Below are 13386 nucleotides of genomic sequence, written 5' to 3'. Positions count from 1 at the left end.
CTGAGAGTTCTACATCTTGATCCCCAGGCATCAGAAAGAGACTGTGAGCTACATAGGACATAACTTAAGCATCAGGGACTTCAAAACCTGCAAGGTCATGCCTCCTAATAGTGCCTCTCCCTATGGGCCAAGCATTCAAACACATGAGGCTATGGGGGCATACTTATTCAAACTACCACACAAGATTTTCAAATTAAAATTTTAATGTAATTTAAATAATAGTCCTTATTGCTTATGGTTGGCAATACATGAAACATTGCCCCCAATGATAGTGAACCAATATGATTTGCAAATTTGAGGAAGCAAGTTGAATGCTTGCTCTAAGCTAAAGGAGAAAGGGATGGGTCAGTGCAAACCAAAATTGCAGCTTCCATATACTCATGGAATTGGAGCTTAACTGCATAGCTTGAATAAAATTTACTTGATAATGTTTAAGTTTGAGTACACATTAGAAAGATGGCAGTGAAAATAACATTTTGTGACAGAGTGAAAGGATTTACTTTACAGAAAAGTAGGTACCCCTGGAAGAATTATAGTCTGGGAAAAGACAATCAGAACAGACTAGGATCCTTCCAAAGTAATAAAAACATTTGGACTCAGTTATATAAGAAGAGATGAGTTACACAAAACAGATTATGAAAAATGTACTTATATTGGCTTACTTGGTATTCACATACAGTATGAATTAGAATCACATACTAAATAAACTATTTTTTAATCACTGTGGAGTAGATGGGAAGATTGACTCAGTAAAGTATTCTTAAAATGTAGAAATTGCTGTTTCAACTTTTTTAACGTGTGTGTCTGTGTCTGTGTGTCTGTGTATCTATGTCTGTCTGTATGTGTATCTGTATGCTCTGGAGTAACGTGTTTGTGAGTTGCCTTCCTTTCATAGTACGGGAACCAAACTCCTGTTTTTTGCAAAAGCAGTACATTCTCTTAATCACTGAACCATTTCTTCAGTCCTCTGTTTTTTAAAATAAAAGTAATTGTACTTTTCCTTCTGCAGTCTAGGGCTTTCTCTTGGATTCAAAGATTTTAACCCTTAGTGTTTATTTCAATGTTTTCAAATAGATTTTTACACTGTGGTTTTGTTTTTATTCTCTTAAATATTTTTTATATGTATGTGTACGTACCTGAGTGTCTGAATATGTACCACATACATGCAGTTCTCAGAGGTCAGAAAGGGAATTGGCTCCCCCTGGAACTAAAGTTATAGTTGTGAACCACCTTGTGGGTGCTGGAATGGAGCTCATGTCTTCTGGAAGAGCAGAAACCATCTCTCCAGCCTTTTGCTTATGTGTGAGTGATACTGGAAGTCAAACCCAAAGCCTGACTTATACTACACAAGCAGTCTCCCGCTGAGCCAGGGCTTGAGCAGAACAGGATTTTTCTATTGATATAGTTCCGGTTTATGGTACTATATAAAGCTATTCTTACATTCTATTCATTATGAATTCTTCTATAGCCCAGAAAGATCTAGACACACAAGAAGTCATTAAATACAAAAGACATATTATATTCAATTATTTCTATTAAATCTTGAGTTTTTGAGTTGAAAATATCTTGCATAATGAAGATTCCCTTTTCTGCTGTAACTTTTCTGAAATTTTTAAATCCTTGTTTCCTTTAGGACTTTGAGTGCGTTGGTAACAAGTGTGGTCCCTGGTGATTATGATGGGGATTCACAAATGGATGTCCTGCTCACATACTTTCCCCAAAATCATACCAACAGTGAACTAGGAGCTGTTATCTTTTGGGGACAAAATCAAACATTAGGTGAGTTTTAATTTATTATTGGCTGATATTCTTAATAAAAATGTAATAGTTATATTCTCAAAACAATTAAATGTTCTGTTCTTGGATACTAGTAAAAATTTCTTGACACTTCATTTTCTTTTCCAAAATAAACTAGTCCTTTTCAGACAACAAATTCCATTCTTGATCACTTGTAAAAGAGATATTGTAAGCTTTTAGATTTGTTGGAGTGACTAAAAAATTAACTTCAAGGCTAGTATGAGGGCACTTGGGAGATAGACAGGTGGATCTCTCTGAGTTCCATGTCTGCCAGGATTAAATGTGAGACTTTATCTCATAAAACAAAAAGAGCAAACTTCAGAGCTTTGGGTAGAACAGTCCTCGGTGACCCTAAGGCACTGTCCTTTAGCTATGAGAATTGGCCAGATGCACAGCAGCTGCTGCATAGGATGCTAGTTCTGCTAAAAGCCTCATCAGCAAAATGGATGTGCACTTGGCCTCTTAATACTGCCAAATATAGAGTGCAAACACAAAGATGGATGCAGAAGACGTAAAGACATTGCCTCACCCCACATGCCTGTGAAAACCAGTCAACCTGGCTATCACAGCCTCACAGTTAGCTTAGCATTGCAGATGCCAGGATAACTGGCAATCCCTCCTTTTTGCTTTCAAGTTTTCCCATTCCAGAAAAATACAAAAAGTGTAAGTTGTGAGTCAATCTGCTATACCAATCCATTCATGGATTTGAAGTCCTATCTGAAAAGGCAAATGATAATCCTGACATAGACAGCAAATGCCAGTATGCTTTCTGTCAACATTTGTAAATTCAAACAATCTTAGCACATACACTTGTCCTTTAAATATTTACAAGAATACTATGTGCAGGTGCTGCTTATTAAAAAAAAAAAAAAAAACATGGATAAGGCAGAGTTGGGATGATCATGGACATGATATTTTATTTGTCTGCACTAAAATCTTGTTGATTACCAATTTGTACAGAAAAATATTCAGCTAAAAGATATTTATAAGGGAACCTCAAATGAAACTATGAATTGAATCTTCCCTATAGAGTGAATTCTCTCAATGTCGTATCATTAAATGAAGCTTTTGATGTCTCCTTAGTGATAGCTATTGCAGGAAATTAGAGATGAATCTTGTAAAAAATAAAAGAGTACTTGGAGAAGAAGAAAAATAATATTAAATGCCCAACACTTCATATTGTGTTTCTCTGTGTGAGTATGTCTACACACACACACATATACACATATATCCTTTTTTTTTTTCACAGATCCTAAAAACATGACCATACTCAATAGGACTTTTCATGACCAACCACTGATTATGGAGTAAGTATGTGCTTGCTTTACTTTTACAATTTAAAACTTACAAATGTAAAATAAAATCTTTTATCCAGAAAGCTACTTTGATAAGTAGGATTGACACTAAATTCACTCCTTAAGATTATAGGAACCTGAGGGGAGGCCCTTGGTTCTGTGAAGACTTGATGCCCCAGTATAGGTAAAGGAATGCTAAGGCGGGGAGGCAGGAGTGGGTGGGTGGGTGGAGGAGCACCCTCATAGAAGCAAGGTAAGGGGGGATGGAATAGGGGGTTTGCAGAAGGGAAACCTGGAAAGGGGATAACATTTGAAATGTAAATAAATAAAATATCCAATTTTTAAAAATCTTGGCACTTAAGGAGTTAAAAAAAAAGAATTATAGGAACCTATATGCAGGATTACATAGTGAACATATTTGCTATGAGGGAGTGAGACACCAATGAAAGAGAAAATTGATTATCCTGAAGAAAAGAAGATATGGATTTTTTGTTTTGTTAACTTCATATTTGTTCCTTGTAGATCTATAGGGATGTATAGTCATACATCATTCTTTGATTCAAATAGCAATTTTTGAGTTGAAAATGTTGATTGACAGATATAAAGAATATAAGGTTTCTTCCAGAAATGGAGAAAAATTTACACTTTAAGAAGAAAATATGGTCCGGGCAGTGGTGGTGCACGCCTTTAATCCCAGCACTTGGGAGGCAGAAGCAGGTGGATTTCTGAGTTCGAGGCCAGCTGATCTACAGAGTGAGTTCCAGGACAGCCAGGGCTACACAGAGAAACCCTGTCTCGGGAAAAAAAAAAAAAAGAAATGAAAATATGGTCCTTTAAAATAATCTTTCTTTATGTTATTTATTTCTTCAAAATATACAACTATGACTAAATGTAAATTTTGAGGTGAGGTAATACTGGCAGTGTGATGAAGGTGGTTCCTGGAACATGAAGTGTGTTCACGTTCTAGTTTTCAGTGAGCCTGCATACACTTAGTGAAACCATTCCCACAGCCGCAGCAACAGGGACTCCAGGCCTGAGGTAGAAACCCATAGTTTCTACTTTTTGGTTTGATATTTGTGGAGGTTTTTTCATTGTTATGATAAAAGTCAACCTCAGGTATGAATAGCAACTAGGGATTGTTTTATGGATTATTTCTAAGTCTAAAGGTTCTTGGAATTAGTACTGTCTCCTTCACTGTTGGGAGAGACAAGAGCAGGGCATCTTAATGTTTTTCTTCTTCTAAACCCTCTCTACCCTTTCCACGTGACTCTGCTATATAGGTGTATTATTATATAATAGAGGTATGTTGGTCAAACATGTGCTGATTGTGATTCATTCAAACATTTATCTTAAAATAATAGGGTTTTTTTATATATATAATTCTACTGTTAAGATTAGTCAACTTTACCTGCGAAGAGGAGAAAATTCTTTTTACCATTATATAAGGAACTAGATCTTGATTGAAAATTTCATAGTGCAGGATGTATAGCATCTTTATTGTTTTCTAAAGACAATCAATATTATGTTTTGGATATCACTGCTGAGAGTGCCACTTCATATGAATACATAATTATTTGATTGTTAGATGTTTGCTTAGAATTTCAAAGATTATTGGAAAGTCTGCCTAACTACAAGCCATTGTTCAATGAATTTTTTAATAAAATTTAAGAGAACACCTTAAAAATTAATTTTAAAAATCAATCAAACTAACAACACAATATAAATAGTTGTTAATTTTTTACTTGCATGCTAAAGAATAACAATAGGAAAATACCTGTTTTCTCCCTGTAATTAAACCAATATTCCATAGCAGCAAGACCTCCATATACTCAGAGCATTGCAGTCCGTACCATGGAATAGTGCTGGCGTGAGCCAGGGGTTTCAGGCAGCAGTGCATTGATTGCCTTTGGGTGGTGCACAGTGGTTGTTTTGTATTTATAACCAAAGCCAGTGCAGTTATGTAATGCAACACAGGTGAGGATTACCAAAAATACCTCAGATTCATCATGTTTTTTACTTTAAATTAATTTTTGGTTGTTACAAATTCAAAAAACATTTCACTGTTGCTAAATAAATATATTGCAACTCATAATTCAATTATTAAATCCCACTTGATGTCACAACCAGTCCTTTAAGAAGCCATGCCCTATGTTATGTGGAGTTCATAGATAAACCCAAAAGGTTGCAAAGCAACACTAATTCCTGCTTTAAGATGCATCCAGTGCAGGTCGGCAAGATGCTTTCCTTTATGCTACTGCTCAGAAAACTCAAGCTGTCAGAACCCCTCTGTAGGTTTCTTTCTTTTCTTTTTTTCAGTTTATATTATAATTGTATCATTTTCCCCTTCATTTCCCCCATTTAAACCATCCCATATATACCCTTTTGATTGGTTTCTTTTATTCATTAATTATGGTTACATAAAATTCATGGATATGGCTAATCCTGATTGCAAAAATATAGCCAGTTTAGTTGGTATAATGTTATGTGTGTGTTTCCAGGCTGACCGTTTGATACTGGATAAACAGTTGGTATATTCTTCCCTGGAGGAGACTATTTCTCCTACTCTCAGCCTTCCTTAGTTGTCTATAGTTGTATGTGGAAGGTTGAGGTCTCCTGGGTTCGCCCACATCCACTTTAGCATGTCTGATGTCGTCCTTGTTCAGCTCATGTTGATGAGGTTTTATAGGGCTAAACATTTTTAAGAGACACAATCTCACAGCAAATGGTGAGAGCCCATCTTTTCTGTCCCCTGTGCTATAGTGATTCCTAAGCCTTGGCCTCAAGAAATATGTTGTAGATGTATCAGTTGGGAATGAATGATATCCACTGTGGTAATGAGAATGAAAAGAGAAGTATCTTCGGTGAAGCATGTGGACTATATTTATGTATGCATATGAGGACAGATATTTAGAATGCAGTAGAGTATGTGCTGGCTTAGTAAACTGGAAGTTGTTAGCTTCTCCAAGATCTATGACTTTACCACCTAGGGTAATTGGCTAGGTTTTCAGTATCAGATATGATTTTTCCATTGATGAGAGGGTCTTAGGTTCAATTAAAGAGCTAATGCATACCACTTCTGTACCCTTAGGGTTATTGTACAGTGCTGGATGTTGTTATGGCTCATAGGAATCGTAGCTGGATAAGACTTTTGATTGTTTTCCTTCTTTGGAAGTTATCATTGTAACCTCTGTTACCATGAAAGGTGTTCCTCAGGAAGAAGATGTTCAGATGAGTTCCAGCTCAGGGACCTTTGTGCGCTATGTCTGAAGCACATGGTCTCTTCAGCAACAGGGACCTACCTTCCAACACTGGCAGGCAAGCAAGGGAAATAGCAATAGAATGTAATGTTTGGAGAGTATCTTGGACAGCTCTAACCAACAACTCAAAAGAAAGCTTGTATGCCTGGTATTGGGATTTTTCTAAAATGGTCTTTGACACTTGCAGAAAACATTATCATCCAGGTGAGGAATTTTCTTTAAGTTCTATATCTATATTTATTCACCGACTTAACTTGTATTGTATGAATTTTTTGGTAGATAGCTAATAGTATGATTCCTCTTAATGCAAATCTAGTTTTTACTGTTGCTGCAGCAAGCTTATTGCAGCTGGTACATTCATTAGCAAAACTAAAAGCCTTTGGTCTAGAAGGGGCAACCTGCTTCATTGACCACAAATGGACGTTGTTGCATATGGTAATGCTCCACACTCCTGGAAGCTAAGTTAAAAGTGACATTTTAATAAAACAGCTGCCTAATTTTAAAAATATTTCTTTCAGCTTCAATGGTGATCTAATTCCTGATGTGTTTGGTATCACAAATGAATCCAGCCAACCGCAGATACTGCTAGGAGGGTGAGTGAGTAGGAACTGTGTAACTGTGTAGTTAATCATATGGATTCTTGCTGCTGCCAGGGCTGCATGGGAACATTTGCTTTAATCTTTGAAGAGAAGTCAACTTACTGAAAATGCTTGTTTAAAAAAATTCTTTTGAGAGTATTTGGTCTTCTAAAAGAGTTTTAATTTGATCTGTAATCATTTTGTATGTAGAGCTATCTTCATTCATCCTAGAAGTAGACATACAGTCTTTGCTGATCTCCATGTGAATAGCGGTGCATTATGCTTTAAACTTTAAACAAGATGAATGGCTAGTCTACCAGGGCCGTCATTGTCTCATTAGCTCCCATACTGTAGTTCAGAAGTGTTGCTTCTTTATTTCATTTGTAAAGTAAACAATTAATGAATACTCCCCCCAAAATTTAAGCACCCCCTTTAGTTTTGGAAACTTTTCAATGTGAACTTTTTCATTGATCAAAATGGATGGATGGATGGATGGATGGATGGATGGACGGGTGGATGGAAAGATGGACAGGCAGACAGACCATGCAAGGGTATATACCTCAGTTCCTCTACATTTCAATACAACTCTCCTCCTAAGTCAGGACTAGAGATGCCATGGTACCTTTCATAAGGGACCTTCAATCAGCTTAATTTTTTTTCTGTACCTGTTAAGGCAAACTTTTGTTCGTGTATAGAGGGCATATTTGTTTTGCTTGTTTGGACTTTGAGGAATTGCAGTGAATTACCCTCCAACAAATTTGTCTGTTTTTGAGACATGCTTTTATGATTGTTTCCTAATGTGACTTACAGTTAGACATAAGTAAATTGTGCTTAAGGTATATTGTGGCAAAATGCTTAGATGGTCTGTCATATTTTATAAAAAATGTTTCACAAAGAATATAAATGTTTGGGTATTTATAATGATGAAGTTTTAAAGAATTGTTGTGAATCTTGAATCAGAAACCTGTTTTCCCTTCTTCCATCTTTACCAAAAATCTGAAACCAGTCATGCTGTAGAGATAACTTGGAAGCAGACTCTCATTTGGTTTAGGGCCATTTCTAAAAGGAACAACATGAGGAACAAGATAATGTTATCCCTGTCCCTGCTGCAACAGGTTGGGACTCTTCAGGGAGCCCACAGTCAACTGTGATTGAGAGCATGCAGGTGACTGTGGCAGTTATTTCATGGCCTCTTGGTGTACATCACTGAAATAGCACCACTGTGTTTTTTCATTTGACAAATGCTTTTTATTTGCAACATTTCTGTTTGCAAGGTACTTTTATAGATTCTCCGTTTTCTTGCCACACTTTCCCACTATGAAGTTGCTCAGTATATTATTCACATCTTCATACACTGTGTTACTTTCTTAACCAGTCCTGAATTGATTTTCTTACTTCATTCATCTTCTACTACTTGAGTCCTCTGATCCCTGCTGCTTTTGGAAAGTAGGACTGTAAGATCTTCCTTTTTGTTAGTGTCCAGGACTGAGGAGTTGGAAGATTGTGGTGGTGTCATACCTCTGGCCTCCTCATACCTTTCACTTTTTGTTGTGTTTTATACATTTAAATGGATGTGTCTTTTTGTTAGACATTGAAGATTATTTACCCACTAGTTTATTTATATGTCTTCCTCATCAGGTGTCTGGGGAGTTGTTTACTACTGCTAAGTAAGAGGGGAAGCCAACTGTAGGGATGGAAGCAATGATTTGACTCCACTCCCGATATAAACATGCAGTAAAACTACTGTCTACTTCCTGCAGTCAGGAAGAGACAGAAGCACTAGGACTGTTGGGAAATGTAGTCTATCTCTTTTTAGAGCTAAGGGTACTAATAGTAACAGACAAAGGGGAGAGAAAGAAGAAAAGGAAGGTAATTTTATGAAGGGGGGGGCGAATATATGGACTAAAACTATGAGACGTTATAGAGAAGACTCATGAAAAGAAAGGAGGGCCAGCAAGATGGCCCAGCACATGTAAGTGCTTACCACCAAACTTGACAGCATGACTTTGATCCCCAGTACATGGTAGAGGGAGAGAATCACCTCCCCCAAGTTGCCCTCTGACTTCCACAAGCATGCTATGGCATACAAACCCTCCCAAAATAAGTAAATATGTGTAAGAATTAAAAGAGAACAGTTATAAAAAAAATCTATTCAGATAAGATAAAAGCTATAACAAAACAAAAAAGAAAATACAAAACTATAAATTTCAAGATAAGAAATGAAATAGGAACTATTATGTTATTGGTCAATATTTTTTCCTAATTAGGATGGTTTTCCCCAGCTCTTTGGTTCATTCTTTGTAGCTGGCTCTGTAGATCAAGAATACCCAATCTCCATAACTCAATGAAATTAGATGTGTATTTCACCCCTGGCAGGAGCTTCTGTGTCAGCCTTCCTGACTGTCTTTGTAGAGGCCTGCTTTCATTCTGTAGTGTACTGGCGATTGCACTCACCTGGTGGGATTTTATATAACCCAGGCTCTGTGGTACAAGCCCGTGCTTGATTTTACCTGGATGTTTTCAGCTTGCCAGAATCCTACCAAATCCATATATGTCCATTGCAGAGAACTTCTGATTCCACGTGTTATTTGTGTGTCATATTATGTCTCACCTAAGCTGCCTTTCCTGTATTCTTAAGACCTGTCATTACAGGGCATTTGTATATAATCCCAGCTTCAGGTTTACACACTACACTTCTGCAACAACCAGCACTATCTACCATCTCTCAACCCACTAGTGCCCAGCATGTGATCTTGTATATGCAGAGCCCGTCCATCTTCATTGAAATGGCCATCATCTTATTTGACATTGAAAATGAAAATTTATATTTTAAAAATATATACATTTTAATTTTATTTTGATTAAAATAAATAAATTTATAAAATCAAAACTAAAATAATAGTTCAAAAGGGAAAATGCCAATATCTCTATGGACTTTGTATCACTTGAAAATATCCTATAAATGTGCCATGGCTTATTTATTTTGATTTCTATGTTTGGTTTTCTCTAAAATTTCTTTCAGTAGTATAAGATTTTAAAAGTTATTCTGCCTAAATATGTGTTCCTTTTGTCTGTTATATACTATATTCTTATATGTAACACATTAAACTAATACCCTGTTATATTATATCTCTCATTCAAACATCAGTCACAGATTAAAAAGTAGTAGCCAACTTTCCCCTAAGTGATTTATTCTGAAAGTAACTTAATGAATTTTTTAAAGATTTATTTTATTTTTAATTTGTATGTGTATGTGTGATACCCAGTGTTATTCAGTTCCCTAGAGTTGGAATTACAGGCATTTGTGAACTGCCCGACATGGATGTTAGAAATCAAACTTGCTGTGATAGCAATACTCACCCATACAAAATCCGCCTGCCACTGCCTCCCAAGTCTAAGATGTATGAATAGTGCAGAAAACCCTAAGTCAATCCTCTCCTGTACAGAGATGCCTGTGTCCACACATATACATACATGCTTTTTGTCAATACCATTGTGGCATACCTTTATGGTGGTTTGTATGTTTGGCCGAGAGAGTGGCACTATTAGGAGGTGTGGCCTTCTTCGGATAGGTATGGCATTGTTGAAGTATGTCACTGTGGGGGTGATCTTTGAGACCCTTCTCCTAGCTGCCTGGAAGAGACAGTCTTCTTCTGGTTCCCTTTGGAACAGGATATAAAACTCTCAACTCTTCCTGCAGTGCCATGTCTGCCTGTGTCCTGCCATGCTTTCCACCTTGATGTTAATGGGCTAAACCTCTGAACCTGTAAGTCAGCCCCAATTAAATGTTGTCCTTTATAAGAGTTGCCTTGGTCATGATGTCTCTTCAAAGCAATGGAAACCCTAACTAAGACACTGTAGATAAGAAAAAGTTGAGTGTATACCTGGGAGAACAGCATTAGTCTGTTACTAATGTTCTGTTGGGTTTCTTCCAGCAAGGGTCCACATCCCAAAGGTTCCATAACCCCCAAACACTGCTCAGATGTGGGATGAAGCATTAAATATATGAACCTATAGGAGACATTCCTCATTTACACCGCCATATATGTATCAGTGTATAAGCGAAAAAAAAAAAACAAAAAACAAAACAAAACCCTCAAAAGAAGTCCCACACTTTAGGACTTAGATTAGCAGCCCAGTCTTACTCATCAGCGATCAACCTAATTTTTGCAACCCAAGGGTTATGCAGTATGGATATGTCAACTCCTGGGTTTCTTCTATTTAAATTTGACTAGCAACATAGATTAATAGAAAACTTGCAAAGACTATTACACAGAGTACCAAGAGCTTTCATAACATTGTGCTGAGAATGCATTGGGCTATAACCTGGCCCTGTACTTTCTTCGACATAAGGGGATGCCCAGAGTAAAAGTAACAGAATCACTTTGGCTACTGTTACAGTGAGTGTGGTCAGTTTAGACAGTTAGTGAACCCTGTGTTTTTGTTCAAGAGGAAGTTATCTGACAGTGTGATGATAAAGCTAATAAGACAGAGGAGATACATGCATCATGTTAAATGTCAAATGTGAAGCTTCAGTTGTGTCTCAAATTCACTTTATTCTAAATTGAAACCACATAATAATTTATCACATTGCTAAGTAATAACACCTAGCTATGAAGTGTGGAAGAGTATCTTCCACAGTTAATTGAGCTTATCATTAATAGGCATTTTTTATAAAAGAATAATTGAAACTGATGTTGTATAAGTGTTCGGAATAACATTAGTACTCAGAGAAAATATGTTCAGGTGAGTTCCAGCTCAAGGACCTCTGAGCCCTTTTTCTGAAGCACAGGTGTCTTCAACTGTAGGAACTTACCTCTGAGTAACCAAGGAAACATAGCAATAGCATCTAATATTTGTGTAGTCTTTTGGTCTACCCTGACAGACAATTCAAAAACAGGCTTTACATGCCTAGTGCTGGGGGTTTTGTTAAATGGCCTTTGGCTCTTTGAGGGAATATTGTCAGCCCAAATGAAAAAATTTAAACTATACATTCATGTATGGTTACATACCTACTTATGTTTATTATAGTTATTAACATAGGTAGTTAATCGTTGCTACCTTGTCACACCTACCTCGTCCAGCAAGGAAAACGCAACAGGGTCGGATTCTTCTCAACAGCTTTATTGCAGGAACGCCTTGATGCTACGGGAACCCCGGGAACTTAGGGAGGACTGCTTATATACACCCCAGCACTGGGGAGGGCTATGTGTCCTCCTGGGATTGGTCGGCCTGTCGACACTTCATTAGCATGCACCCGCTCTGGAGGGGTTGGCGCCAGATTCGGGCTAGCGCCTGCGCAGTGGTGTTGTGGTGTTGTTTACGGCCACGGTGTACCGGAAACCGGTGCCATCTTTTAGGTGCCGGCTGCCTATAATACCTTATGGCTTTTCCACGCATTCTCACTGTTATTTTACCTTCCTTTTTCTTTCTCTGTTATCTCCCTCCCCATTTCCTAACTAAAGCCCTTCATGGTTTTCCCATTTACCCCATTAGATCACTTCTACTCTGCTATTCTTCACAATTGACCCTGTGGTGTGTTGAGTGAGACTGGCCCCCCTAGACTCATATGTGTGAATACTTGGTCCCCCATTGTTGGGATTATGAAAAGGATTTGGAAGTGTAATCTTATTGAAAAAGTGTGTCACTGGCAGCGGGCTTTAAGATTTCAAAAGCCTAAGACAATACCATAAAGCTCTCTCTCTGATGCTTGGTTGCTGTCTCGAGATGTGAGCTTTTAGTTATAGTTATATGTTGCATGCCTTTCTGCTGTCATACTTTCAACTAAAATAGTTATGGACTATTAACTTTCTGAAACTTTAAGTCCCTACCTGATAAATTCTTTCTCCTATAAGTTATCATGGCCATGGTGTCTTAACATAGCAATATAAAAGTTCTGAGACACCTCCCAAGGCCCCCATTCCAACAGTGGTCCTCTCTTACGTTTCTGGTTTCTTCAATTACCCCAGTGTATGTACTATGAAGATTTGAAATTAGAGCATTTGTTTCTCTAAGTCTTGGTTACATTACTCAGTATAATCTTTACATCTTGCCTACTTCAGTCCATTTACCTGTAAAGTTTGTGATTTTGAATTTTTTTTATATCTGAATAGTATTCCATAGTATATATGAACCACATTTCCTTATCCACACATTAGTTGAAAGACATTTAAACTCATTCCATTCCCTAGCTAGTGTGAATAGTTTAGCAGTGAACATAGCTGACCAAGTATAGGTAGAGTAGAATGCCAGGTGCTTTAGGTATATATCAAGGAGTGCTATGGCTGGATCATGTGTTAGATTTAATTTGAGCTTTGTGTTAGATTTAATTTTGAGAATTATCTGTACTGATTTCCACAATTTTTGTGCCAGATTTCAATCCCAATCCCACCAATAATGAATAAGGGTTTTCTTTTTGCTAGATCTCATCTAGCTTTTTGTTGTTGTTTGTTGGTTGGT

At 37.2% G+C, this 13386-nt stretch overlaps 1 protein-coding gene across 1 annotated transcript in view; it reads left to right on the top strand.

The window, feature by feature from the left end:
• The window catches only part of Itfg1 (integrin alpha FG-GAP repeat containing 1), a 123393-nt gene that overhangs the window by 2825 nt on the left and 107182 nt on the right, over nucleotides 1-13386 (top strand). Inside the window, exons 3-5 of the mRNA NM_028007.3 lie at nucleotides 1634-1779; nucleotides 3047-3104; nucleotides 6868-6942. Of these exons, the coding sequence (NP_082283.2) occupies nucleotides 1634-1779; nucleotides 3047-3104; nucleotides 6868-6942 (279 nt within the window). The remainder of the gene's footprint in view (nucleotides 1-1633; nucleotides 1780-3046; nucleotides 3105-6867; nucleotides 6943-13386) is intronic.

This window comes from Mus musculus, chromosome 8, assembly GCF_000001635.26.
Source record: "Mus musculus strain C57BL/6J chromosome 8, GRCm38.p6 C57BL/6J".
Lineage (NCBI taxonomy): Eukaryota > Metazoa > Chordata > Mammalia > Rodentia > Muridae > Mus > Mus musculus.
Note: the sequence above shows the minus strand (reverse complement) of the source record. Positions and strands in the feature narration are given on the sequence as shown.